The sequence below is a fragment of the Recurvomyces mirabilis genome (assembly GCF_035927965.1).
Source record: "Recurvomyces mirabilis strain CCFEE 5264 chromosome Unknown scaffold_1, whole genome shotgun sequence".
NCBI lineage: Eukaryota > Fungi > Ascomycota > Dothideomycetes > Mycosphaerellales > Teratosphaeriaceae > Recurvomyces > Recurvomyces mirabilis.
This window is the reverse complement of record NW_027041935.1, coordinates 397,229-424,002: the sequence shown is the minus strand read 5'-3', so window position 1 is coordinate 424,002 and position 26,774 is coordinate 397,229. Positions and strand designations below refer to the sequence as shown.

Below are 26,774 nucleotides of genomic sequence, written 5' to 3'. Positions count from 1 at the left end.
GTTCATTGCGATCAGAGTCGATCCAGGTATTGGCAGGCATCCGCTCGGCGGCAGTGCGTTCTTGTTGAGGAGAAGGCACATTTTGTTGTCCCCTCATGTAGGTCCATCAAGGAACGCCGAGCATCTGGCCAGGCATCATTCCCAGAGCGGCAGACATCTCGTGTCCTCCGTCTGGCGGTAAGTCTATCTACTGTCGGAAGTGTGTAGATGTGTTGTTGTGTTCATTTGGTTATGAACACGTGTTTCGAGGTTTCGAAGGCCATTTCCTAGCGCGTTCGAGCACGTTTCAGCCCACACTCCCGTCGTCCCGAACCTTTGTCGCTAGCGCGTGCCTGGTGGTGCTGTTTCGAGTTGCATGACAAGATTGAAAGGCAACATCCTCTCTGACTTACCCCCTCTGCAAGACCACCTTCCATGCTCATAACACGGTGACAGTGAAGGAAGCCTGCTTGCGCATTGTTATTGGCGGCTACTAGGGCTGGAAGGGCTGGTTATGATCACAAGACAACTTAGAACGCTGGAACATGGCCTGGCCATTGAGGAGAGGTTGAGAGAATAGAAAAGGACAGTTGTGCTGTAGATATGGCGGATGGCGAAGACGTGACAGACTTTACCTCAATAAAACCGGTGTCTTCACTGCGGTCGAGATTCGAGAACTTGGGCAAGGATGTGGAGCCGCAGACACCACCACTGGAGCGTCGACAGGTGTCGCTGACAGCTACGAACACTGGGGTGTCGGAGAGGCCAAAGACAGCGTCGGGAGAGAAGCCACAACTTCTCGCTGCCAGTAATGCTACCGCACCACTGCAGTCTGGTCTACGAAGACCGAAGCCTAGCCATCTTCAGTCGAGACCCCAATCAATGATGGACGTAACGCCTTCGCAGAAGTCGCCGCCCATGGTGACTGTTGACTCTCCGAGCTCCCCGGCGCCAGATAGTATCAATGCGCGGTTGAGTACACCACGACTACTCCCCACGCCCGATTCCACAGGCTCACCGACCAGAAGCCATGCGCGGACGCTCAGCAGAGCAACCACTCCAGCACTAGAGAAGCGCATTTCCATGTTCTTGCAAGATGCGCCGCCCAAGATCGACCTTGCCAGTAAGCCAAGAGTCGTGGCGCCTCTTATCGAGACTACCCCGCCAAAGGTCCCACCCCCTGTCAACCGCACAGCCAAGCCGTCGGTACCGGTCAAGCCTGCTACACTCGCACAAAAGTCGAATGGACTGGCAGCACCAGAGCCGAAGCTGTCAGAGATGACAGACCATAGTGTCTCACCTTTCAGCACACCTCCTGGCAGTGGCGCAGGCTCACCAGAGATTCGGGGCGAAGCTGGTGTGCCGATTGGTCGCGAGCGCAACACATCGGATGCATCGTTCGTCGAGCGATTACGCAGCGACTCAGGAGCGTCCTCTGCAGTCTACCGTACGCGTTGTGATTCCGATGTTTCGTTTGCTGAACGAGCTCGAGCAGGCTCGAATGCCTCGTTCGTGGAGCCATCATCTTTGCCAGAGACTACGTTCCATGCGCCATCCTCACTTTGGCGAGCATCAAGCAAACGAGATCAGGCATCTCCTAGTCTTGCCAGGACGCCGACTATGCCAGCACGGTACGGACATGCTCGTAACAACAGTGCTGGCGGCGAGGTAGATGACGACCGACCAAGACTACCTGCCCGGCCTGAACTACAGATTCGCTCGGGGCGGACAAGTCCCACGAAGCCGAGATCAGGCAGGACGAGTCCAAGCAAGCTCTCGCAACAGATACATCCTCGACGATCACACGATGGCCTGAGACGAGCTGCTACGTTCGGGGATCAGCCGCCACCACAGCGTATTCCTGCGACCAGAGCGATGCCCAAATCTGCGCTTACCGAAGGTTTTGACCGGACGGTAAGTCTTGCTCCAGGCAAAGCTGCACCAGCAGTCCCAGCACCTAGGAGGTCAGTGGACATGCGACGGCCACAGATGCCTCCGCCCGCGAAGTCAAGCGTGCAGGATGCTGTGCAGACCAATGGATACTCCCACGACGATCAAGAAGACTTCATGCCGATTGCCCAAGCCGATACTTCCACGTCAGCCTCGGAGTACCCCGATGCCACTCAAGCGAATCGCAGGCCACCGAAATACAAGCAGCGGCCATTCCAGATATTCACAGAGTACGATACCAGACTCTGCGCGGTGTCTGGTGAAATCGTGGTGACCAGTGGCTACATCACGAAAGCATGGAACATCAAGACGGGCGAGCAAATTCTCAACATGATGCACAATGAGAATGTTAAGGCCACTTCAGTAGCCTTTAAACCTGCTCTGGAACCTCGTGACGAAGGCACCCGAATCTGGGTTGGGACAAACATTGGCGAGATACACGAGATTGACATACCAAGCCAACGACTGGTCAAGACACGAGCGAATGTTCACACACGTCGGGAAGTCGTTCGTATGATCAGGCACGGCACGCAGATCTGGACACTAGATGATGGTGGAGAGCTTTGCATCTGGAGGCCAGATGCGAAAGGCCTTCCCAACGTTGATGGCCAGTACCATAGCTTTCGTGTCCCTCGAGGACATTCTGCTTCTGTGGTTTGTGGCAACCACCTTTGGATCGCTACGGGAAAGGACATTCGTGTCTTTAACCCTACCGCCAGCAACGATGCTGAGTTTCAATTCATGCGCGGCACTCTTTCACAACCCGGCGCAGGCGACGTAACATGCGGCACCACGCTTACGAGCACACCTGATGTCATATACTTCGGCCACTCAGACGGCAAGGTCAGCGTCTACAACTGCAAAGACTTCTCTGCAGTATCTGTCGTCACCGTCAGCTTGTACAAGATAGCATCTCTAGCTGGCGTAGGCGACCGTCTGTGGGCTGGCTTCAATACTGGTATGATATATATTTACGACATTTCGACGACACCTTGGCGAGTGAAGAAAGACTGGGAGGCACATGAGAAAAAGCAGGTCTGCAGCATCGTGCCTGACGCTTCTGCATTGTGGTCTATGGATCGTTTGCAGGTTGTCACGCTTGGCACAGATAATATATTGCGGATATGGGATGGTTTCTTGCAAGAAGACTGGCTCGATAGCCGAATGCAGAGCTATGATTCGCGATACTGCGCCTACCGCGAATTGACCGCCTCAGTGCTCACCTGGAACGCTGGTGCCTCCAAGCCACAGTATCTACAGCAAAACCATGAAGACAACAACTTCTTCCGGGATTATCTCAGCTCTGGCGAGCCTCCCGACATACTTGTCTTCGGCTTCCAAGAACTGGTTGACCTTGAAGACAAGAAGACGACAGCGAAGTCGTTCTTCAAGTCGAAGAAGAAAGATGGTGGAGACCAGGAGCACATGTCTCATCAGTATCGTGCCTGGCGAGATCATCTTACGAGGTGTCTTGAGGAGCACATTCCCGCGAACGTTGGCTACGCTCTACTGCATACTGCTAGCATGGTTGGACTGTTCACATGCATATTTGTGAAGTCTACCGTACGCAGCCGCATCAAGCACGTCCACACTGCGGAGGTCAAACGTGGCATGGGTGGCAGGTACGGCAACAAAGGTGCCCTCATCTTGCGAATGGTCCTAGACGATAGCAGTCTCTGCTTCATCAATTGCCATCTAGCAGCCGGCCAAACTCAAACCATCAACCGCAACAATGACGCAGCCGCCATTCTCGAAGCAGAAGCACTTCCTCCCTACCCACTCGCCAACAGTAGCGCTGCCCAGCACAACGATGTCTTTGCTTCGGGTGGCGATGGCAGCCTTGTGCTCGACCACGAGATCTGCATACTCAACGGCGACTTGAATTACCGCATCGATACCATGGGTCGAGACACAGTGATCAAGCACGTCGCCCAAAACAATCTCGCCCGCTTACTAGAGCGCGACCAACTCCTGCTCAGCCGCAAAAAGAATCCAGGTTTCCGCCTTCGAGCCTTCCAAGAGAATCCCATAACGTTCGCACCAACATACAAGTACAACCTCCACTCCGACGACTACGATAACAGTGAGAAGCGCCGCGCACCGGCCTGGTGTGATCGCATTCTCTATCGTGGTCTTGGACGTGTGAAGTTGGAAGAGTATCGACGGTGGGACGTTAGAGTCTCCGATCACAGGCCTGTGAGTGGGAGGTTGAGGATGAGGGTCAAGACTGTTGATGCTGGTAAGAGGGCGCAGGTCTGGGAAGTATGTAAGGGAGAACTCGAAGTGAGGACGGCGGAGATGGGGAGGAGTGTGATGGTGGAGTATTGTGTGAATGTGCTTGGCATGACAGCACAGAAGGCGAGCGCGGCGGTAGGGTGATGAGCTGTAGATTGTGGAAAAGTTCAGCTATGCAGGGCTGCTGAATGACATGCTCATCATTTTGGCTGTACATGCTACTCTCTGTGATGATTGACTCGGTCTGAGGATGCTTTCAGCCGCGATCTTGTTTCCACAGCGTTAGATCTCGATAGTGCCGAGTCAATCTCACCAAGATCGTGGGGTTCCTGATGCCCGGACCCCATTGCGGCTCAAGCTAAAACACAGATCAGCATTGAGTGAGGTCACTATTTGTCCTTCATGAGGATCGTGACGCGCAGCACGCGAGCTTTTCTGGCGGTCCATCGCAAGTGCATAGATGATGCTCTCGCTACACAATCAGGATCACCTAGGTAAACCCGTGATCCACTTCCTCCAGCTGTAAGACCACTTTTCTTACTCTGCTACTGCTGCTGCACCTCCCACCTCTTCACATACATGTCTATTAGAGTACTACTCCCCTCTGCACCAACTACCTACCAACACCTCCTTCGATCGAGCACCAGAGCTACTGCTCGCTTCACAAGCCAGCGTGCGCCAATCCCACGCATAGCAACGACAACTACCTCGATCAGCAAACGCCTCTTTCACCTCACAGCCAAAATGGACGACGCAGAGGCTCAGGCGAAGCAGTCGATGCCCGCACAGGACCACTGGAAGACGAAGGCGCCATACAAGGTCCACGACCCTCAGGATAACTTCAAGGTCAGATATGAGGCAAGCTGTCATTGCGGGAAAGTGAAATACCAGCTTTCTCGCGATGAGCCGTTGGACAGCAAGTTGTGCCATTGCACTACTTGCCAGACGCAGCATGGTACGTTCGTCCAATATCGTCGTTCGTGGCCTGACGCAGCACACTTGCTAATTTGAGTTGTCTCCGACAGCTGCTCCTTTCCAATGGGCCGCCATCTTCCACAAGGATGACATCAACTTCACTCACGGTCATCATGACTTGGAGTGGTATGATCCCACTGAGAAGTCGATCGAGCACAAGCTCCCCTGCAAGGTCCGCTGCAACTTCTGTCATTCGCCCATCATGGACGAGGGCCGAAACATGATTCTGTTGTTCCCCACTTTGGTGCATTTCAAGACCGATCAGGACAAGAAGAACTTCAAGCCTAGGTACGTTACACCTCGCGTGTCCAAGCAGCTTCACGCACATCATGTAAGAATTCTGACTAACACGTGCACAGATGTCATATGTTTTACGGCCAGCGTGTGATGGACATCCCGGACGGCCTGCCCAAGTGGAGTGGATTGAACAACAGTAGTGATCTCATGGAGGATAGCCCGCCGGAGCTCGTCAAGGAGATGGAGCGCAAGAGAGAGAAGGAGCAGCGGGAGAGAGTTGAGAATGGTGAGAACAAATGATCACTGCCATACCACGCTCAGAGATCGTAGACAGAGGTGTCAGAAGTACGAATAAGCACGTTCTGTGCTACTCGGTTCGCAGGACGATTTAAGGAAGAAGTACTTGCTGTGCCACATGGTCACCACCGCTGTAAACTAGTACAAGACCACTGAAGGCAGACCAAGTTTTCTCTGCTCGCCACCAGACCTTTGATTCATAACCCAAGTGCATCTGTAAGGTGAAGATAGTGGCACTGGATGTGCCTCTGCAGCGTTTCGGGTCCTTCAATGGGAACTCGTGAGTGAAAGTGAGCGGCCTGAAAAGCGGTCACTGATTCACCTTCGAATTATGTCGCTTCTTTTAAGTTCACAAGTGAGCTTTCTTGTCTCGAACACAAGTCTCCAATCGCCCGCGGTACTTTCATTTCTTCGGAGATCGTGTTAGAGAGCAAACATCACTTTCGCCATGGTCGCGAATCTCATTACGTTGACCACCCCACACGGATCGAAGAGCACGACCAGAAGACATCTCATCGCCATCACAGACGCACGTCCGGCAAGTTCCACTTTGCCAAGACCCAACTGCCAGACATTGCGCCCTCGACTTAAACTCGTATGTGCACCACCAGCCCTGACGACTCCATGATAGACCTAAGGAGACGAGGCACCACTGTTTCGAATATACACTGATCATGGCAAATTTCAGGGTGACATCGTTCTCTTCGTTGCAAAATTAGAACATGGGCAACAAGCGCAAGCAATCAATTACGCTTGATCAAAGTAGGAAGCGCGTCAAGGGTATGTCTGCATTTCATGTGGTTGTGATCGGATCGCAGTGCATCAATCGAAGCAACATCACTCCCAATGATTGCCCTGTCGTGACGCTCTGAACATATGACTGACTGGTGTCACAGGCACACCAATCCAAGGAGCTTCAGCTTCGCCACACCCGCACGGCGAGATCGACCCTGACGAGTACTTTGCCGTCCGCAGCATACTTGACGAACGTCCTGGCCAGTACCTAGTCGACTGGGACGACAGTCCGCGGACTGGGGAAGCCTACCAACCCACCTGGGAGCCCAAGAAGAACGTTACCGCTGCTGCTATCAAGGAGTGGAAAGCAGGCAACGCACCACCACCAAGTGCAGCTGTTCCAAGTACGCTTCCAAGTGCTGCCGCAAGTGCTCTTCCGAGTGCAACAGCTTCGCCTGCCCCTGCTACCCTGGTCTCGGCTCCTTCTAAGAAGGTTAGAGGGAGGCCACGGAAGGTCATTGAGAGCTCCCCGGACGTCTCGCCGCAGATTACGAGACAGCAGGCACGCCAGGAGACTAGCGAGTCCGTGCAGTTAATTCACACACCACAGACGAACGCTCGGCCGGAGCCTGAGATCATAGAGTCACAAGACGGTCAGCATACAGTCAACGACGAGTCTACAGACAGTCCACTATTCGAGCCTGTCGGCACTCCCGCCGCTGAGCCTAGTGTAGAGCCATCTGATCCGCCGGCAAGCTACTACACAGGCGCTTATCAAGCATTTACATCCTCTGAGCTTGGGTTTACCTCCGCAAGTGCGCCACCAACCGGCGAGCAGATAGAAGGGCCACTGGAAACACAGTCTCGCTCTGTGCCCGTCAACTTTGGCGAGGCCTCGTCAAGAGTCATACCCGACTCGCAAACATTTGTTGAGTTCACAAGCTCAGCACCAGCAGCAACCACAAGCAGTCGTTCGGATCAACGGAATCTGTTGTCTCAAGCTGAAGCAATCATCCAGACTCCCGCTCGTCTAGTCAATTGCACTGTTCCATTAGCTCAGGCCGAGACAGGCGCTCCCATTATTGAAGGACGTACAGCAGAAGACACCTCAGCAGAGCCATCGACCAACAGCCTGCTCCGAGACGAACCACATCAGGCACAGCTTGATTCACAACTCGAGCACACCTCCTCTGGCGCTCGACACGAAATTGACATTTCGCAAGCTACGCAAGCGCATCCGGCTGAAGAGACGGGTGGTGCAGAAACCTCTCCTTCCCTCGAGCTGCACGAGTCTCTCGGTTCCCTCGCAGTTGTCTCTCAAGCTAGCAGTGGCGGCGCGACAGCACTACACGATCAAGACTCTCCAACGACTGGTCCTGTGAACGATCAAATCGGCGACAATAGCGCTCGTATATCTCAAGCGTTGGCTGCTACTCCTAAGTCTTCGGACCTCGTGCCGCCAAACCCCGGTGGCAACATACAAAGTCAGTCGGCCGCTGATCGTGGTGACACAGAGTTGACTTCACAAGCTCAGCAGTCACGACTTGAGGATCCAATAGACCTGACAACGTCCACCTTCCCGTTTCAGATACAGGTTAATCGATCGCCAATCGAAAGTCCACCTGGCTTCACTTCTTTACTCAACGGCAGCGACACCGTCCTCCCATCCAAAGAGCCTCCGTCGCCTGTTCGATTCTCTAGCCCGTTCCCATCTGTGCCGAGCTACTCGATCGGCACATTCGGCGTAAGCGCACCACCACAGCCGGTATTCTCGTCAAACCAATCGATACCAGCGATGCGGGCATCGCAGGGTTCGTTGGACTCGCGAGCCTCACTGAAAGCTAAGCTCGAGGCAAGCCGTGCGCAGCGCCGAGCGCAGCACGCAACGAACGAGTTGACATCTGCTCGGCCAAGTCAATCTAACACACCTGTCCCGCAGACGCAAGATGCCGAATTAATAGTATCACAAGCGCCCAAGCTAGTCTCTTCGCTCATTGTTGACGAGCAAAGTCGTCGTTCTCCTTCGGCTTTCCCTGCTATGGAGCCTCCTCCCGTCATCACGCAGGAAGAAATGAACACTTCCGAACGATATGAGACATTACTACCTCAGACACGCGAAAATGGTCTACATCGTACTGGCTCGATGGCTGCGCCGACTCTGAGCAGACAGCCGAGCAAGGATCTCAACCCACCACTTTCGCACACATATGTGCTGCCAATTGCGCTAATCGGCCATCAGCGCGACCAATACCCAGCCACTGTACACGCGTCCGCACATTTGATCAATGAATTATTGACATCTGCTGCTCCGGGCGCAGATCTATTGCGAGATGCTGAAGCTTTCGTTACTCGTATGCAGAACCTCACCGTGCATCCAGATCTCGTCAACTCCGAAGCGTTGTCACAGTATGCCGTGGAACCAAGGCAGCAAGCTCAATGGGATGTGGACTGTAGTGCCAAGTGTCGCTTTCTGAAGCTGCTCATCGATGAGCTTCGCGATCAGAGTATGCACATTGCAATTGTCTCCCAACCAGGCGAGATCATGAACATCCTGGACGTGTTCTTTTCAGGCATCAGCATACCACATAGACGACTCTCTGATATCCATGCGTCTAGCTTTCAGAATGAAGATCAAGCTCTTACGATCACGCTAGTGTCGGTTGAGGATGTGGTTGTCGACCAGACGCCATCGCCTGCTGATCTGATCATTGCAATGGATTCAGCTGTGTCTGCCGAGTGCATGCCAATCAAAGCACTACTACGAGGCGAGCATAGAGCGCCTATGGTCACTATGGTCGTACCGTACTCAGTGGAGCACATCGCGCAGTCGTTGTCTGCCGCACTTAGTAGCGAAGCACGTCTGCGACTGATGATCAGCAGCATCCAGCAGTACAGCAGCATCGCTGGCTCGCTCGAAGAAGGTCAAGCCAGCATACGAAGTGCCGCCGAGCAATTGGCGAGCTACCTAATGTCTGAAGAGAGCGAGCGCGAATGGCCATTGCAAACGCTCGAGCCGCTCGCAAACCTCGACAGTCAGACGGAAAGTGATGTCGAGATGCCGGCTGCCCTGCACGAGCAAGATTTAGAGAATTCTGTGGGCATCAAGCGTGTGCACGAAACCAGCAATGACACTACAGAAGCCGTCAAGAAGATCCGACTGGACGAGCTGACATCTGGCATTGTGGGAGAGGCGCCGTTGACCATCAGTCCTCAGGAAATCCAGATGACGCATATCAGTGACTCTGTTCCACGACCTACTCAAGTCACTTCCGACGGTCTCGACGCTGATACTACGCTCATGCTCACCGACGCCGAGCAAAGCCTACGGAACATGCTCCGGGACGCTCAAACCCGGCTGGACGACCACGTAGAGGCAATCAGTAAGCTACAATACAGATTCGAGGAGCAGCGCGCAGACCTTGTGACGAGGACGGCGGAGCGCGATTCAGCTCTGATGACTGCTGCAAAAGCTGTCGAGCGCATGCAGTCAAACCAGAACAGGCTGGAAGTCATTCAAGCAAACGCTGCAGAGACTGGAGTCCAGCTAGCTCAGGCAAATATGCGCCTACTAGACCATACTATCCCCGAGCGAGCCGAGATCGAGCGTGTTCGCTCCGAAGCCCACCAAGCCCGAAGCGAGAAGGAGCAGATCGAAAAGCGTCTAGAGAGACTGAATCAGGAACACGAGTATCTTCGCTCAATCTACCAGACGGCCTCACAAAGTGCGCAGAACCAGTCTTCTCAGAATACTGACCTCGAGAATGCGCTTGCGGTCGCTCAAAACAAGGCCACGAGCGAGCAGGCTCGGCTGAGAAGTATGGGCTACGATGCCCAAACCACACTCCTCCGGGACGAGAACAAAAGGTTGAAGGTTATGCTCAAAGATCGTGAGGCGGCAATCAAGTTTAAAGAGGAGGAGCTCACGCGATTAAAGGAGGCGCAACGAGGAAGGATGGGCACCAGGGGGACGAGTGTACCTCGCAGCCCAAGGGTCGGTAGTCCGATGAAGATGGCTGTTGAAGGTGGGATGAAGGGACGTGGGAGTAGGCAGGGGAGTCCAGCTGCTGGAGAAATGAGGAAGGGCGTGTTGCTCCACCCGCTGCGGAACAGCTGAGGTGTGATAGGATGAACAGGAGTGAGCTTTTCCACATTGGCCACATTGGCGTGACGGCACTTTGAGGCTCGGAACTTCGGGACTGCTTGCATACGGATGCACGGCAGCCGTTAAGCAGAGTTTTCATATAGTTGGCCACTTGGAGAGTCTTCCTCACTCATGATCCGCTGTCCATAAGTTCCTTCTCACCTTCTCACGCAGCTGCCGCTGTAGCAGCGGGCTTCGCACCCACTACGTCGAAACCATGCCAGCCATCAATCTTCGCTCTTATCTCCTTCTCATACATATTGATACCACCCACATAGCTAGTAAAAGCAGTCAGCTCCATCGCGGAAGAGTGGACACAGTCATAGGTGGTCTCAAAGCCAGTCACTTACATCATATTCTCAGCCTTCTTTCCGGGAATATTCGCTCCATTCCACCAACTATCCGTGAACGGCAGAAGCGTCATCTTACTCCTCGCCGCCAAAGTCGCTTTCCACTCCTCCTCCGCTTCCTCCTTGGCCTCGAACTTCCTCGCCCCTTCCGCTTCTAACTTACGTATCATATCCACGATCGTCTCGACCTGGGCCTCTATGATCGTCGGTCCATTTGATAATGCGGTAGGGGCTTGAGGGGTATATGCGTGGAAGAAATTGGGGAAGCCGGCGATTGTGATGCCAAGGTAGGTGTTTACGCCCTTGGAGGACCAGATGTCGGCGAGGTCGACGTTGTCTTTGGAGTGTAGGCCCATTTGGGTCAGGCTGCCAGAATACGAATCAAAACCTGTGGCCAACACCACCAAATCAAAGTCGTACGTCTTGCCATCTTGCATCTCCAAGCCAGTTTCCGTGAATTTCTTCAATGGATTCTCAGTCAAGGAATGTAAGTGCACGTTCGACTGGTTCAGGACTTCGTAGTAATCCTGTTCCAGCGGTGAGCGTTTGGTGCCGAAGTAGTAGGGTTGCTTTTCTACTGGTGGTGCCATGATGGCGTGTTTGGCCGGATCTGTGAGGCGAGCGCAGACTTTGGACCGCCAGAATTCGTAGGCTATCTTGTTCGCCTCGGGATCGAGCAGGATGTTCCCGTAGTTCCCAAGGGCGAAGTTGAAGCTGCCGCGAGCCCAGAGCTCCTCGAACAGACGTTGCCGTTCTGGAGCTGTGGCATCTTGGAGTCTATCACCTGCTCGGCCAGCGGGGAAGCCTGCGGCGCTGTCTCGACCTGTGGTGAAGAGAGTTGGATAGTAGGTCTTCCAGCTGTTCTGCTCTTCTACCGTGAAAGCCCGTTGACCCATTGGTAGGCAATAGCTTGGTCGACGGAGGAAGACCGTGAGTTCTGAGGCTGTTTTGCCAAGTTCTTGTGTGATCTGCACCGCGGTGGCGCCCGCGCCGATGAGCCCGATCTTCTTGCCTTTGGGATTGAAGTCTTCTGGCCAGGCACCGGAGTGATAGACTTCGCCTTTGTAGGAGGATAAGCCTTCGAAGTTGGGTGTGTATGTCCGGTGGAGGAGGCCAGTGCAGGAGACGAGGTACTTGGCTTTGGCGACATGGCCTTGCAAGGTCTTTACTGTCCATTTTCCGCTACTTTCATCCCATCGTGCATCGTTGACCCGGGCGTTGAAGTATGCATCTCTCCGAAGACCAAGCACTTTGTCAATGTGTGCCATATACCGCCTTAGCTCAGTATGATCGGAGAAGCGTTGTGTGAATGACCAGTCGCGATAGACTTCCGGAATGTTGAGTTGATAGAAGGGTAGTTCCGAGTCTACACGAGCTCCTGGATATCTGTTCCAGTACCAGACGCCACCGAAGTCAGAACCGGACTCGAAGCACTTGACGCTCATGCCCATTTCGCGGAAGCGATGGATGGCTGTGATCCCGCTGAAACCTGCGCCGATGACAAGGACATCGCATTCAAGTGTCTCCTTTGGGACGGCATTGTCGGCCGGCTTGATATCTTCGTGCACATGGGCGCCATTGGGAGCAGTCTCGGGTGTAACCAGAACTTCGCCGCCGAGGACTTCTGTAGCCATGATTGAATGTCTTTGCTAGGAGTGTGTTTAATGCGACGATGATTCCTTGTTGACCAGAATTAGAGGAGGTTCTCGGCTACACCGCTGTAGACGGAAGGAAGCTCGAGGATATGTAAGAGACAGTACGCAGTACCTACCGAGGTCATAGAGGTACGATCGAGTGGAGCTATAGGGTTGCACAATCCTACATTCTATTTAGCTCGGCCATTCCTGCTCAAGTACCCTAGGCGCAAGAGGGGTTCTTCGGGGTAAACGCTGGTTGACGCCAGTCGAAAATGGCACAGCGAGATCCCTGCCATTGATCGATCCCACTCCATCGGGGAGGGCGTCTGCTTGGATTCGATCGCAAGCTGTCCGAAATTTACGAACAGTCCTATAAGGATTGATGGTGAAGAGCTGAGTGGAGTGCGCCTTATTAGGGTTTGCCGCCGAACGTTTATGGGGCGGGGAGACATCACGTGTTTTCGGAACGGTTGTCGCCCGTAAATAGCGTGCGACAGGCGTCATTTATGCACAGGCGTCTCAGGTACAGTACGGGAGTGGTTTTGTAGTCGATACAGCACTGTAGTTACGACTATCCCTACACTCCCTATGTATTCATTCTAGGGGAAAACAACGGACACGGCCGACGGGCCTCGACTTAGCATGTCTGCGAAGAAGAAAAGCATGGCGAAGCCTCTCGAGGTGATTCCGACAGCAGCCATGTCAGGAGGCGTTGCTGCGAAGACGGGTCCTGCTGAACCTGTCATGTCGCCTGCAAGCCCAGGCAGCTCACCCGGACGGAGCAGCTTTCAAAGCCACGTGCGAGCAATGTCGATAGCCGAGTCTACCACCGGCTCGTCCATACGAACCAACCGCTTCTCGACATCCTTCCCAGTACAAGCACAAGCCTCGGCCTCGACAAGTCCTACACGCATTGCAGCGAAGTCCCCAAGTCGAGAGCCTCAGGCAGTCGTGCCTGAGTCGCTGGCATCACCGACTGGCCCTACAGATACCAACTTCTTAACTGCGATCGCTGCACAAGAGCGAAGGGTGCTGGAGCTGAAGGAGGAGTTGCAACGTGCCGAAGCTCACTTGAACAAGCTGAAGTTGAGCTGGACGCAGCACGAAGCGAACAAGAAGCGGAATGATGCGCGGAGACTAACACAGCTGCAGCCATTGCAGACCAGTCCGACGGTGGCCGACAACGAGGAGGACGCGGACGGGTCCGGTGCATTGATGCAGCAGGAAATGGAGAGGCGCAAAGCGTTGATCAATGGTGGTCGGAGTAGTCATCGGACCGTCTTTGCTGGCTCGAGACATGCCCGAACATTATCTCTCCTATCGCCTGGACGAGATGAGGTGCGGTCGCCTGTTGGACGTATGGGACCTCCACCACCACCGAGAAAAGAGAGCCTGGTAGGGGTAAGAAGGCCGAGCTTGGATTCGATAGCCTCGGCGAAAAGACCAGCGCTTTTGGCAAGGACCTCGACCACGCCCGACTTGACGACCGAGATCTCCCGCTCAGCCAAGCCGAGCATAGACCTCTCAGACAGCCTGGAGAAGAGCATCGATCATGAGGCACTACTGCAGACTGGCAAGAAGATGGCTACTGATTTCCGGGACGGACTATGGACATTCCTTGAGGACCTGCGGCAAGCGACAGTTGGTGACGAGGCTACTCAGCACCAACCTGTTGTGCCTGGTGCCCCGCCAATTTTGAGAAGACATGCATCGACGCGCACTGTCCAGTCACGATCGAGCAAGACCCGACTTCGTCCAGCTTCGAAAGATCGTGGCACCAAGACACCGAGCCCAGCTCGTAAGCACGCTAAGAGCGCCACACAAGGAGCCCTGCCGGACCTCGCAAACCCGAATTTCTGGAACGAGCATGGCGTAGACGCGACTACACCCGTAGTTTGTGCAGCAACTGTCAAGAAATCACCTACAGTGAGAGGGCAGCACAAGTCAACTCCTGCCAAAGGAGGGAGCGTCGCAAGTAACGACGCGTGGGACGCTTGGGACGAGACAGCCGACAGCTCCCACGCCTCCCGATCGTCCAGCGCAGCCTCCGATACGACAACATTACCCTCCATAGTCTCCGGCTCCGGAGCAGCGAGCCCAGCCGTACGACTGTGTCGTGAAAGTGCCTCGAAGCTCTCCACCTCGCCTTCGGAAAGTACACCTACGAAGACATCTCCAGCATCGAAAAAGGATCCTTTACCGTGGCCTACATTGTCCAAATTCGGGCCTGCTACTTTGAGACGGACTGCAAGCCATCTAATGAATGAGTGGGAGAAATCGTTGACTCCCTCACCTGGAAAAGAGTTCACAGGGCAGGAAGATTATCTTGGATTACATACCGAACATACCAGCACACCTAGGACCTCCAAAGGAGCAGGAGTAGCAGTGGGAGGAGGAGGGAAGAAGGAATGATACCATTCATGTATCCCAAATTCGACCCACGAATAATGTCAAGACTCTCGAGCGAGATCCCAGAAGCCCAGATCAACAAAACTTCCCACTCTCCACAGCGGCCTTCAGATCTTCGTTGAACGCCGCGAATAATCCCCGTATCCACGGGCGTAGAGGCGAACAATACCCGAATGCCCAAGCTGTAGGCCCAGAGAACTGCTCGCAGTGCTTGAAAAGCGTCGTCTCTGCATCCGCTGCTCCTGGTTGCATAACCCATGAATGTCGGGCTGTGAAACCGTATGCCTTGCCTATGTAGCCGAAAGTCTGCTCGTTGTTGACCTGACACACGTAATCAGTTCCCCGATACAAGTGGCATAGAGTCCCATGTCATGCCATACTCTGGGACAAGTGGTGAGGTGGCAAGGAGTCACGTACATATACCTCGGCAGTAACAGCACCGGATTGCACTGAATCAATGTACATCACATCTCCCGCTTGGGCGTCTTGGACGAGTACGGTACTATCGTCCGACGTCTTGACGTGTAAGTGGTTGATGATGTTCTGTTTGTTCTTCCATTCTGGCCAGCGGGCGAAGTCGAGGAGGACTTTCCGTACGGTGGCGGGTGGTGCGTTGATTGTGATGGGGACTTCTATGCTAGCGTTTGTGAGGAAGGACATTTTTGGGATGGGGCGCTCGGGGTCGGTGATTGTGGTAGCAGCTGGACTGGAAGATGAACAACAGATGGCACAGGTTGATTCAGAGGTTCTAATCAAAACAATGGCTAAGCACATCTCTCAGCCCCAGCTCGTCGAGTGCACGGTCTCGACGTGATCAATATTCGTCCATGTTCAGCTTCGGTGGAGCTCAGTCTGCTGGTCTTGGTATAGCTTGCATGAATAGCGTTGTTTGGAGACTATGTTGATTAGGGCTTGACAACGAGACTACCTAGCGAATTCAGCCGGACAAGGATGGAGAGCCTCACGACATGAGCTCATGGGACTTTTGCATGTGGTGTTGACAAGTGCCGACGCCAGTATATTTTGTGAGATCTTATATAGACGTGCTAGCAATAGTAATAGATTGAATCGACCTCACCGCCCAGCTTTCACTTCCCAGCCAGCGCCTTCAATGGCTTCGTGCCAGGGAAGAAACTGGTCGGCATGGCAGGAATAGGGATACTCTCCGTGAACCCCCAAGTAGGCGTAGCCAGATCCGCCGCCATGGTCGGGGCAGCATACCCCTTCGGCGCAGCGGTGACTGTCGTCGTGGTAGCGGCGTATGAAGTATGTTTCGCAGCATTATGCAAGCAGAAGGCGTCGGCACCAGTATTGTCGGTGTAAGCGCTGCGACAGCTATACCACTGGCTCTTGCCTGTCTCGGTCCAGAGAGCGACGTCCGAGAGGTCGACACCGTTGCAAGGTGTACCGTCTGCGCAGATTACACGAACGGGACCACGTTGGCCGCCGTTGGATTCTGTACCGGTCCAGTTGTTGACTTTGATGTTGGTCAGTTGGACGCCAGTGCCTGAGACTGCGCTCATTGAGCTCCAATACTGCGATGAAGGCTTGGTCAGCATGTGTCAGCTGGGGATGGAATGGCAGTGCCGTACCTGGTCGATGTCGAGGCTGTAGGCATTGCCGTGGCCGATGAAATTCTCTAGCACGACGTTCGAGACTGAGCCACTCCCACCATTGGACTTGATCATGTACATCTGGTTAGAGGACCAGGTATAGATGTTCCGGTAAGTGATCGCGGAGACGTCGACGTTGGCACCAAGACTTCCCATGGCTTCGAGATGTGTAAGCGTATTCCCACAGGTGTCTTGCATATGGGTTTCATTTTTGGAACTCACCACACCCTCCGGACCAGTTGCAGTATACTTGCTCCACGAGAATATCTGCGAGGCCGTCAGCTTCCTTGACACGTCCGTGCTTATATGTCACGATCAAGGAATCGTCATCAATACAAAGCACATACTATTGTACAGTTAGCATATGTGATGTGTAATCGTGGTAGAAATCGCACTCACCTTTTTGCTGGAGACTTCACAGTCACACATTCATCCTGCAACTGATCAGCGACGACCTAATCGACTGAGCACGAAGCAATAGTACCTTGTTGGTGACCATGACATCGTGAATCCAGATATTCGTGGACCAGACATCAATCCCATCCAGGCCACCGTGGTTCGCGCCACGAATAGCCATATTATACACCTCGCCACTGTCACAAGTATCCATACTGAAGTGGAAAGCTGGACTGTCAACCAGGATAATATCGTGCACCGAGAAATTTGTCATTTCGTAAAAGCGCAGGAGGCGTGGACCACTGATGCTGCCCGTCTTGTGGAACTCGTAACCATAGCCCTGAATCGCTCCTTTGCCAGTAGTAGAAAAGAGTTCGAAGTCAGTGCCGTGTTCGATGAAAATCATGTTGCCCCCGGCTGTACCAGTGCGGTAGATCGTGCCATCGAGCTGTAGCGCCCATGCATTGCCACCCGAGAGCGTCACCCAGGTAGCCAATGCATAGTTGCCGGATGGGATAACTACCACGCCTCCAGTCTTGCAAGCGTTGAAGGCGGCGGTAAGTGCTGCAGATATGTCCGTTTTGCCGTCGGCCTTGGCACCGTAGGAGGTGATGTTGCAAGTCTTCTTGGCCGTCTTTGTGGCGGCAGATGTCTTAGGTCCGACCTTGCCAGCAAGTTCTACGGATTGTGCTGCGACCAGCGCAGAGACTGAGGCTGCCAAGTAGCAGAGAGAAGAGAAAAGCATCTTGAAAGCTGTGTCAATAGCTCACGAACTTGGTAGAAAAGAGTGTTGCGAAGAGGAGATGTTGCACGCCTGGCAGGAGAAAAGGATGTACTGCAACTTCTCTATTGTAGGTGTATGCTGGCCCAGACGTTCCCAAACCTTATAGCAGAGATAGGCGAGGTTTCATGAACAGGGATGGCGCATCCCGATGACCGGTTGCTGTTCGCATGACACTCCGTGTCGCTTTGATAGTGACGACGAAAAGCGGTTTTGGCGTCGAGACGCCGTGTCACTATCATGTGTCACACTATGGACGAATTCTTCCACGTGGCGAGATGATATGGCATCTTCATGTCCTGCTCCAGATGGCACGCAATCAGAGTCTGGCATTGGGCCTCTATCTGCAACAATGTGTCTAGCATGTGTGATCATCGCCCGAGGCTGCTTTCTTCCGTCCGGCCATGCTGATGTTTAGAAGACCACTTAGACGGAGTATTTACACCTGCCACGGAACAGGTGCTCCATGATCTCCCTCGACGATGTGGAGGTGCTGCTAGTGAACATATTTAGCAGTGGAGGGACATTCTTGAAGATTTGTGACACGGCCTGAAACGCGGCTGTTGCCGCACGGATCGCGCTTGGAGCATTTTGTCTCGTCAAGATAAGAACCAAAAACAACGATGATGCGTATGTCATTGCTGGATCTCCCAAAGCAACGTCGGCGAATTCGACGGGAAATTCAGCATCTGGCTTGTTCTGGCCATGACCATGAGTGCTAACTGCTGGGAACAAAATCGCCTGACGCTTGAGTCAGTGGACAGAACATCCCGATCATGGAGCGTGTCAAGCGACAGAAGCAACGCAAAGTGTTGCTGATGGGTCGTTCGGGTGCTGGAAAATCTTCTATGAGATCTATCATCTTCAGTAATTACGTTGCCAAAGATGTACGACGACTGGGCGCCACAGTAGATGTCGAACACAGTAACATAAAATTTATGGGCAACCTCATGCTCAATTTATGGGACTGTGGTGGGTAAGCAGTCTTGCTACTGTAGGAGAGTACGTCAGTCGCTGATCGTACGCAGGCAAGACTCATTCGTGGAATCATATCTCACGAATCAGCGATCGCATGTCTTCACCTCTGTGGCGGTCTTGATCTTTGTTTTCGATATCTCTTCGAAAGATGGAGGGTCCGACATGGTCAGCTTTGCCTCGACGATCAGAGCTCTCCACGAGTTCAGTCCGCAAAGCAAGATCTTCGTACTCGTCCATAAGATGGACCTCTTGCCAGTGGACCAGAAGGCTCGAATCTTTCAGCAAAGAGCCATCCATGTCCGAGCCACATGCGAAGATGAGGGCTTTCTAGGTCAGCAGGTCGATTTCTGGGCAACGTCGATCTGGGACCAGAGTCTCTACCGGGCCTGGACGCAGGTAATCTACTTCTTGGTACCTAATGCATCAGCGATCGAGAGCATGTTGCGAAAGCTAGCCGAACTGCTTGATGCGCGGGAACTCATTCTATACGAACGGGCCACATGCCTTGTCGTAACTCATATCACTCGCGGAGGCGAGGGACAGAATCCATATACGGACCGCTTCGAGCGCATCAGCAGCATACTGAAAACGCACAAGCATTCCATGGCGAGGCATAGTGGCGTGATGGCGGCTGAAGTCACCTTCGCTGAGATGCAGATCAAGATGGGAGCATTCATGTTTTTCATCACGCGGCTGACCGAGAACACGAATCTGGCTGTGGTCATGCCGAGTGACGAATCATCTTTCAATGCTGCAAGGGTCAATGTGCAGCTGGCACGACGCGAGTTCGCCCAGCTTGATATCGTTGAGAAGAAGGGTAAGGATTCGCAAACTACAACGGGAGCAAGATCTGGACTTAGTGGTACAGATGACATGGTAGGGAATGAGGACGGTGAAGGATCGACATCAAGTCGTGTCGGTGAACCCTAACATGCGAGATCCATGGCTAGAGGTGTGAACAACAGTCGCAACTGCACAACGCGGGCGGCCGAAGAGGGACCACTTGCCTGTTGTCGACTGAATTTCCACTTGTGAACAACATCGGCCGAGAGATTTCTCTTGGGCACAACATAGGTCGATGCGAAGCACAGCACCTCGCTTGCGTGGTGAACATGCTGTGGCAGATCTGATGATCGGATACGAGGAGATCAATGTTGACCAATCATTTGCTTGGCCGAGCCTGAAGAGGTAGTCAATTTGCACAAGGCTTCATATACGCCGCTCGGCCGCATACAAGGAGGAGTGGCAACGTAGGCGATAGGCCGTGATATCCGCGCAGCGAACGATTGTAATTGGAGCGGGTAGTGGTCTGATAGGCAAAAGCGAGTCGAACGAGCCGCTTGCGCTCATATTGAGTGACTACATATACACGACTTACATGATTACCATACATTGAGTGGCTTTCATTCTAAGCGAGGTGTTGATCTTTCGTGAAGTTGCAGTCGACAGCCGGTTCTAGCATCAGTACCGACGTTGATCGGCGGCCAGCAGCAAGATCAAGAGATCACATGAACAAAACAAGAGCGATGTACAGAGGGTGGAACGAACGGATGGACCCCCTGCTAGCTGCCGTTTGCAGATCTGCCAATAAGAACGCCAGTCTGCTTTTGCTCGAGTCTGTAGTGACTCCGTGCTTTCTGCAACGGTCGACAGGGGGTCCATCCATTCGTTTCACCCTCTGTACTTATCACTCTGCAAGCTGCGAGCTTGTCATTAACCATGTGCCGGATCACATGGCCAGCCGCATCTCGATTCCTGCGCACCTGCATATTCAGCTCTCTGGTACGTGGCTGATGTAGGACCATGTCCCGGCCTCTCTATGCCGTCTTGCCAGTGTGCCGTCACGCCTCGGGTCGGAGGCCGTGACGATGGGTGGCTTGATTGGGGAGTCGAACATACAGTAGTGCCGTATGCTTAGTGCGTAAGGAGGAGTGGAATACCGTGCCGCATCTGTGAAAAGCCGTCTTCTTGTGGCGATACTCGCGCCATTGGTTGGATCAAATGCCGTATTCGCCTAACACTGTCAAATGCACGAAGATGGCCCCCACACATTGCCTGCATTTGCATAGCAATAGGATATCAGGACGACTGAGCTGACAGCGCGTGCCGAAGCCGAAGAAGGTTTGTCTCATGTCGGGTCACACTTGCTGGCCGCCTTGCCGTACGGCACGGCCTAGACTGTGCAGAGCCAAGGTACCAGGATGATACCGGCTCCCGCAATGCGTGTTCCTGCAGTGCGTCACCTAGCGACCTTCTGCCCTCACTGCTCGGCTCGATGGACCGAAGCGACGTGCACTCAGCTAACGCCAACATGCATGCTGCGTAGACAAGACTGCTCTACGCAGTTTGTTCATTCAGCTGTGGCAGACTTGTCGCCCACGTGTCATCTTCCCCATAAATACAGGCTGCTATGGACGAAGGAATACAGGCATTACACTGGGGTCGTTCAGGACGTTCATACAGAGCTCCTGGTACGCGCGAAAAAAATGCTCTTCCTCCGATGCAGTAAGTGTTGATCATGGTACTGAAACCCACGAAACATGTAAACCGAGAATTCCTGCCGTACAAAGAACACCCAAACCAGATCAGTCGACTCGCATGCTGCCAGATCGTTGAGAGCTTCTTTGGGCCTCGTCACTCAACGCATCGAAATACGAATTGTGCATCTGGTCTTCCAGCCCATAGATGCAGTCGTGATTCCTATTGTTGACAAAATCCTTCTCGAGCGGATCCTTCATTCCCCATTTCCTGCCCAGCCACGCACCCGCTTGCGTCTTGGTGGGCCGCGTCATAATGTTCTGCATGCTCAATAAGCGCTTTTGTGAGCTGCTGAACTGATTTCGTGCCGTGTTCCAGTAAGTTGCGGCCTCGCGGAGACATTCCACACCACCACCGACTGAATCAAGTGTTCTGCCGATGTGTGAATCAAAGCCGCCTGCACTGATGATATCTATAGCAGATAATATTGAATTACCCAAGTATGGAGCGGAAATGACCGAGTCCACAGGGTCGTACCCTCCGTCATGCGATGGGCGTTTCAATAGTCTTAGAGAATGCATCATGTCCAGAAGAGCGTTGGCAGCCATGTGTGCAGCCCGTATATTGCGTTCTACTCTTGTCTGCCCAAAGCACTGGAACTTGACACAGCGGTTTAGGCGCATGAATGTGAAGTGATATAATGCGTGAGCAGAGACAAAGATTGGTCCATAGCCGGCGTGAACGCTTCGCGCCAGGTTGTTCTCGGTGTACTGTAAGTACTCTGGAAGGCATGACGACCAGCTGTGTAGCCGGTTATACGTCTCGACGTAGAATGTTTCATATGCTTCGGAGAAAGCATTGGACGGTCGGTGTACCGTACGGTTGGAGAAGTTGAGCACGTCTCCCCATATCGACGAGATCAGACACAACCAAGCCATCGGTGACACGGGGCTCTGTGGTTGTAGCTGTGCTTTCTGCGGATCGATTATGCCATTGTTGAAATGCGGTGCATTGGATGCCAGTCCTCTGTCGTAGTCGCTGTCAGCGCAAGGTAACCGCACGAATATGTCCGCGGTACTGATCGTGCAAGTCGAGCCATAGGCAAAGCGATCAAGGAGAAAGCAGGACCAAAAGGTACGCCTTCGGCACTCCGCGAGCTGGTTTGGCGCCAATCCAAATTCAATACGAGCAGGATGCTGGTCTTCGCCTCGGTGCAAGCAGGCTTCCTCCGTCTGGTAGCCCAAGGTGCCACTTAAGCACGTCCTGATCGCACTCCCTGCATAGTCCCAGGCCATGCCATCGGAGCCTCGGGCGGCGTGGTAAAGCGATAGTAAAAGACGAGCATGGACAACTGCTAGATTGAAGGTGCCGATTTTCTGCGCGACTGCGCCTTTGGCAATCTCAGCACAGCATTTCCCGAATCCGGAATATTGATCACCAGCGAAGATTGAGCCTACAGCCAGGATAGAGTACAACGCCATCCTTTCCAGCTGACATTTGTCCTTTTCCGAGGCGACCCAGGTCATTAATTGCGGCTTGGAGTAGAAAGTGTACGCTGCGTTGTTAATGTGTGTGAAGTACAGGTCCAGGACGTGCATAGTCAAGGCGCTATCGACATTGTATGGATCCTCGTCCCACGTCAACATCAGATCAGACCGCTGCACCATCTTTGCCATGTTGCTCGACACCATAGCGCCATACATATCGTTATGACTGGTGGCGCCAGCGTGTGCGACTGCGTTCGGAGAGGTAGATCTCTGTTTCTTGGTAGGCACATCGGGCGGAGAGGGGTCGTCGCGAGACCTGCGCTTGGAGACAACTTCTGGGTCGAAGTCCTTACTTCGCATTGGGCTTGTATTTGATGTGCCTTTGCATACCGGCGAGCTCATACCACTGTGCCAGGAGGTTGGTGCTGGCGTGCTCTCGGGAAGACCAGACTGAATTGGGGCTCTGTGGCATCGTCAGCTATGTCTCCGCAACTTCGGGAGGGCACGTACCTGCGGCAAGGCCGTTTGGCCTTCTCGCATTGTAGACAGCTACTTGCACCTGGCTCACACTTAATCTTCTTCTCGCGACAATCGAGGCATGCCAAAGCTAAGCGTTTTCGGGGTTTGTTGGCTTTCGTCAAGCCCCAAGCCGGGTTGACTGTCTCACCTTCCACCTGTGTCGGGATTCGGAAGCCGCCTTCGTATACATGGAAGGACCCCTCGCCGACCACCTCTTTGACCCCAAGATACTTCCGCTGGGGCTCTGCGTTCGCGGCTCCGGCCGGATCGTCACCGCTGCCCTCGTAAGCCGCTAAGGCATTCCTGTAAGAGACGTCATCCGGAACGCTGGCATACGGACTATGGATGGCGTTGGCCTGGTAGGATGTCGCTGATGCTTGTCGATGGATGTCTGGGCGGGTATCGCCATAGTCACGATTTTCGGAGAATGAAGCGTACGGCGATATTGGGAGTGATTGCATGGATAGTCGAGAGACTGGGTTCGACTCAAGCACCGGAAGTTCGACTCGACGTCCGGTTGGATAGTGAGCCGGATGGTCATTTGGAGGGTGCAGGGCCAGAGGGGGATGGATACCGGACGGAGGGTAGTAGCCATCATAGCTTCGGTGGCTAGTAGTTGAGGCTGCAGAATTGACCCATGCTGTAGAGAAGCCAGAAGATCCTCCTCCGTGGGAACCGGGGGTGAGGATGTCGCGCAGTCCAGGTAGGCTGTGTCCAGCTGGTCTGTATTCTGGCACAGAAGCAGATGCGTAATGCCGATGAGACCCAGACGATTCGGATAGTGATGTCTGTAGGCTCGGTCTCGGCTCCAAAGGTCGAGGAAGTTCAATAGTGTTGCGCTGGCTGTAACCTTGAGTTGGCTGATAGTTCAAACGGCTGGTGGGACGTTCATATGGGTTTGTGTCCGTCACAGATACTGGCTGCGTGCCATTAGACAACATGGTCCGCGATTAGAGTTGAGGTCATGCGGATCGTGCACAAGTCGTCCGTCGTGACACGAGGCACCAAGCAATGTGAGTATTTGTGCCGTGTTGTGTCAAGCTGTTATTCATCGGACACCAAACGTACCACAGGCTGCGTCGCTCCGCTGGTAGTGGTTCCGGGGGTGATTCAGCTGATATCAATCCAAGGTGGCACAACAGCGCACCAGACAACCTTTACGTGGAAAGGGACACGAGTGCCGAGGATAGGCCCGGTGGCTCCCAAAGGACGAGTTGCAGTGAGAGTCAGCAGAGTTCTCTTGAGCCGCTTCAGAAAACTGTAGACAGCGGCAGTTGTGGGAACTGTCGGTAATGCAAGATTTGCTACTGAGGCGCTCAGCTTGGAAGTCGGGAAGGGCGGACTAAACTCCGAAGTTCAGGCGACGAAGGGCAACGGCAAGCTGGATTTGGGTCGCAAGAAGGTAAGGCAGGACCACAGTGCATTCAGTCATGGAGTTTGGCGAAGTCGTTGATGAAGACGACGGCGTTAAATCAGCAGCCTGCAAGATGAAGGGACAAAAGCCCTACCGAGAGGCCAACGCTCACGCCAATGGCCACTCGATCGGGTCGCCAACGAGCTTAGATCAAGCGTGCGCGGAAGACGGGCAGGCGTGTCTGCGAGCGTGCCTCTAGCCTGCTGCACTCCGCCTGCAGGATGCTTGTAGCTGCATCAATTGGCGAGCGAGAGGCTTCGGGTCTGGATAGTGAAAATCGAAGATCTAAGCACTACTATTCCGCTACCATAGTATTGGCATCTAAGCTAGCGTGCGGCACAATGATAGTAGGCGGAGTCCGATACGACATGCCACGGGTCACGGTCGGTGAAGGATTTATTGACAATGGGACGGGGCTCTGTCCGCCCAAAGCTGTGGTTGTGACGATCGAGCCGTGTATGGCAGCTGGGAAAATTGAACGGCTTAGATCGCCGGGAGGCGTGGATGAGACCCCTGCGCTCACTAGCTCGACTCTATGCTCGGTGCACGTTGCCGACAGCTAAGTATGAACCGGTTGTATGACTTTTATGTCTGTACCTTACTATCCAGATGAAGTCCAGCCGACGATCTGCAGTCATCCCATCTCCATCTAGCTGCTATCTTGGGCATTGATTGACGCCTTCACCTCCCCTCTTCCTGTCCATCCGTCCTACTCATATCTGTAGCCCCTTGGCATTCGCACGAAATCTCGTGTCTGTGCTTCCTGCGTGGACTAAAAGTTATCACCACAGATTCGTTCATCGCCCAGCATGTCAGATACACCCGAGCAGGGAGAATGTAAACAGCAAGTTTGCGCTGCTGTGCATCTCGGTAGTCTCACTCCAAGGTGATCTGCCACCTGAACGCAGATGTTTCGCTTGTTTCACAGTATCGATGGTCACCGTAGCTCAGATGCACAGCTCCGAACAGATTTACTCCCTCTTCCTAGCACGTCGAGGAAAGGCTTCGCATCACGTAGATTGCAATCTCGTGTACCGTAGAAAGATGAGCAGCCGTAGCTGACGTTAGAGACATGCGCATGAGTAAGCGGCTTGGTTATTGAAACTGAAAACATCGCTAATGCTTTCTACCGGCATACTACGGGCTACATGCATCTCGCCAGGAAGCATATCTGATGACCCGAGTTCATGACGCTAGTATATATTGTCAGCTTCCAGTAGGAAAGTGCATACCAATGGCCTTGGCGCGATCGACCCTTCGCTCGAAACAAAGTGACGCTTGCTGTGGGGTGCATTCTCAGGGAAAGGCTGGTTGTTTGTTGGTCAGTCTCGCGCACGCCGGCCGACCAACCAGGTGTGGCATCGATCCGGCACGATGGCGCAAGACCGGCGTGGGTAGAGGCTAGGGCGCAAACGCCGGCAGCGTCATTCATGCAGGTTTGAAGCCTATAGCCGACACCTCTGCATGGGCAGAAGTGCGCCTGGGTACAGTACATGTGTGAGGACTTACATGGATGACACTATCCTCGCATCGACTCCCATTCTGCTCCAACACGCTGTAGGTCGTTCGCGGTGGCCATACGCCTGGTACATAGCCATGACATGGACATGGACGGCCTGCGCTGGCTGTTGCTCTACGCCAAACGGTCAATAGCTTTGGCCGCACCGGCCTCTCCGCAACGGCATAGCGATCCACGAGCCGAACGGACAAACCTTTTCTAGTTCAAAAGCAACTACCTGACTTACATACCCTGCTGTTTGTGCAGGATTCTGCGGAGCAATACCGACCTACTGGTGGAGTGCGAGATAGCCACCTTGGGACCACGTTCCTAACGACTGGCACAGTCACCTTTCCTTATCCGGCGTGACTTCGTGTTATGCAAAGCGGAGTGGAAACGACTGGACTACAGCATTGTGCTAGTTGCCGGCCAAACGACCCATCTTCCGGGGGTCGTTATTTCTTCGCACATGTCTCGGCAAATTCAGTAGGACAGCCCATGGCCGCGACGGCCGCGGCAAGTCCTTGCTAGTCCTTCGGGGCCCTGAGACATATGTTCCACTAGCCGGGACTTGGCTCGCGTGTCAAGGCATACACAGCAGACGGTCCTCGGGTTCAGTAGGTTGTCTCACATAAGCTACCATGCTAGAAGTAACGAATGTTGGC

The 26,774-nt window shown here is 53.7% G+C and overlaps 9 protein-coding genes across 9 annotated transcripts; 5 read left to right on the top strand and 4 right to left on the bottom strand.

The window, feature by feature from the left end:
* Nucleotides 1-582: 582 nt before the first annotated feature.
* LTS14_000189 (uncharacterized protein) lies at nt 583-4,308 on the top strand (the record flags this gene model as incomplete). Its single annotated transcript, XM_064832903.1, has 1 exon — nt 583-4,308. One exon carries the CDS (start codon nt 583-585, stop codon nt 4,306-4,308), a length of 3,726 nt encoding a protein of 1,241 aa, XP_064699172.1.
* Nucleotides 4,309-4,908: 600 nt separating this feature from the next.
* On the top strand, nt 4,909-5,676 carry LTS14_000188 (uncharacterized protein; the record flags this gene model as incomplete). Its single annotated transcript, XM_064832902.1, has 3 exons — nt 4,909-5,119; nt 5,190-5,427; nt 5,499-5,676. The coding sequence occupies 3 exons, from the start codon at nt 4,909-4,911 to the stop codon at nt 5,674-5,676; spliced, it is 627 nt and encodes a 208-aa protein (XP_064699171.1).
* Nucleotides 5,677-6,395: 719 nt separating this feature from the next.
* On the top strand, nt 6,396-10,522 carry LTS14_000187 (uncharacterized protein; the record flags this gene model as incomplete). Its single annotated transcript, XM_064832901.1, has 2 exons — nt 6,396-6,453; nt 6,570-10,522. The coding sequence occupies 2 exons, from the start codon at nt 6,396-6,398 to the stop codon at nt 10,520-10,522; spliced, it is 4,011 nt and encodes a 1,336-aa protein (XP_064699170.1).
* A 193-nt stretch (nt 10,523-10,715) lies between these two features.
* LTS14_000186 (uncharacterized protein) lies at nt 10,716-12,533 on the bottom strand (the record flags this gene model as incomplete). The annotated part of the gene is made up of 2 exons (XM_064832900.1): nt 10,716-10,827; nt 10,900-12,533. The coding sequence occupies 2 exons, from the start codon at nt 12,531-12,533 to the stop codon at nt 10,716-10,718; spliced, it is 1,746 nt and encodes a 581-aa protein (XP_064699169.1).
* A 645-nt stretch (nt 12,534-13,178) lies between these two features.
* Nucleotides 13,179-14,948, top strand: LTS14_000185 (uncharacterized protein; the record flags this gene model as incomplete). Its single annotated transcript, XM_064832899.1, has 1 exon — nt 13,179-14,948. The coding sequence occupies one exon, from the start codon at nt 13,179-13,181 to the stop codon at nt 14,946-14,948; it is 1,770 nt and encodes a 589-aa protein (XP_064699168.1).
* A 72-nt stretch (nt 14,949-15,020) lies between these two features.
* On the bottom strand, nt 15,021-15,605 carry LTS14_000184 (uncharacterized protein; the record flags this gene model as incomplete). The annotated part of the gene is made up of 2 exons (XM_064832898.1): nt 15,021-15,266; nt 15,363-15,605. 2 exons carry the CDS (start codon nt 15,603-15,605, stop codon nt 15,021-15,023), a joined length of 489 nt encoding a protein of 162 aa, XP_064699167.1.
* A 428-nt stretch (nt 15,606-16,033) lies between these two features.
* Nucleotides 16,034-17,699, bottom strand: LTS14_000183 (uncharacterized protein; the record flags this gene model as incomplete). The annotated part of the gene is made up of 3 exons (XM_064832897.1): nt 16,034-16,480; nt 16,538-16,825; nt 17,043-17,699. The coding sequence occupies 3 exons, from the start codon at nt 17,697-17,699 to the stop codon at nt 16,034-16,036; spliced, it is 1,392 nt and encodes a 463-aa protein (XP_064699166.1).
* Nucleotides 17,700-18,511: 812 nt separating this feature from the next.
* Nucleotides 18,512-19,643, top strand: GTR1 (GTP-binding protein gtr1; the record flags this gene model as incomplete). The annotated part of the gene is made up of 2 exons (XM_064832896.1): nt 18,512-18,711; nt 18,764-19,643. The coding sequence occupies 2 exons, from the start codon at nt 18,512-18,514 to the stop codon at nt 19,641-19,643; spliced, it is 1,080 nt and encodes a 359-aa protein (XP_064699165.1).
* Nucleotides 19,644-21,298: 1,655 nt separating this feature from the next.
* On the bottom strand, nt 21,299-24,138 carry LTS14_000181 (uncharacterized protein; the record flags this gene model as incomplete). Its single annotated transcript, XM_064832895.1, has 2 exons — nt 21,299-23,141; nt 23,189-24,138. 2 exons carry the CDS (start codon nt 24,136-24,138, stop codon nt 21,299-21,301), a joined length of 2,793 nt encoding a protein of 930 aa, XP_064699164.1.
* Nucleotides 24,139-26,774: the final 2,636 nt, after the last annotated feature.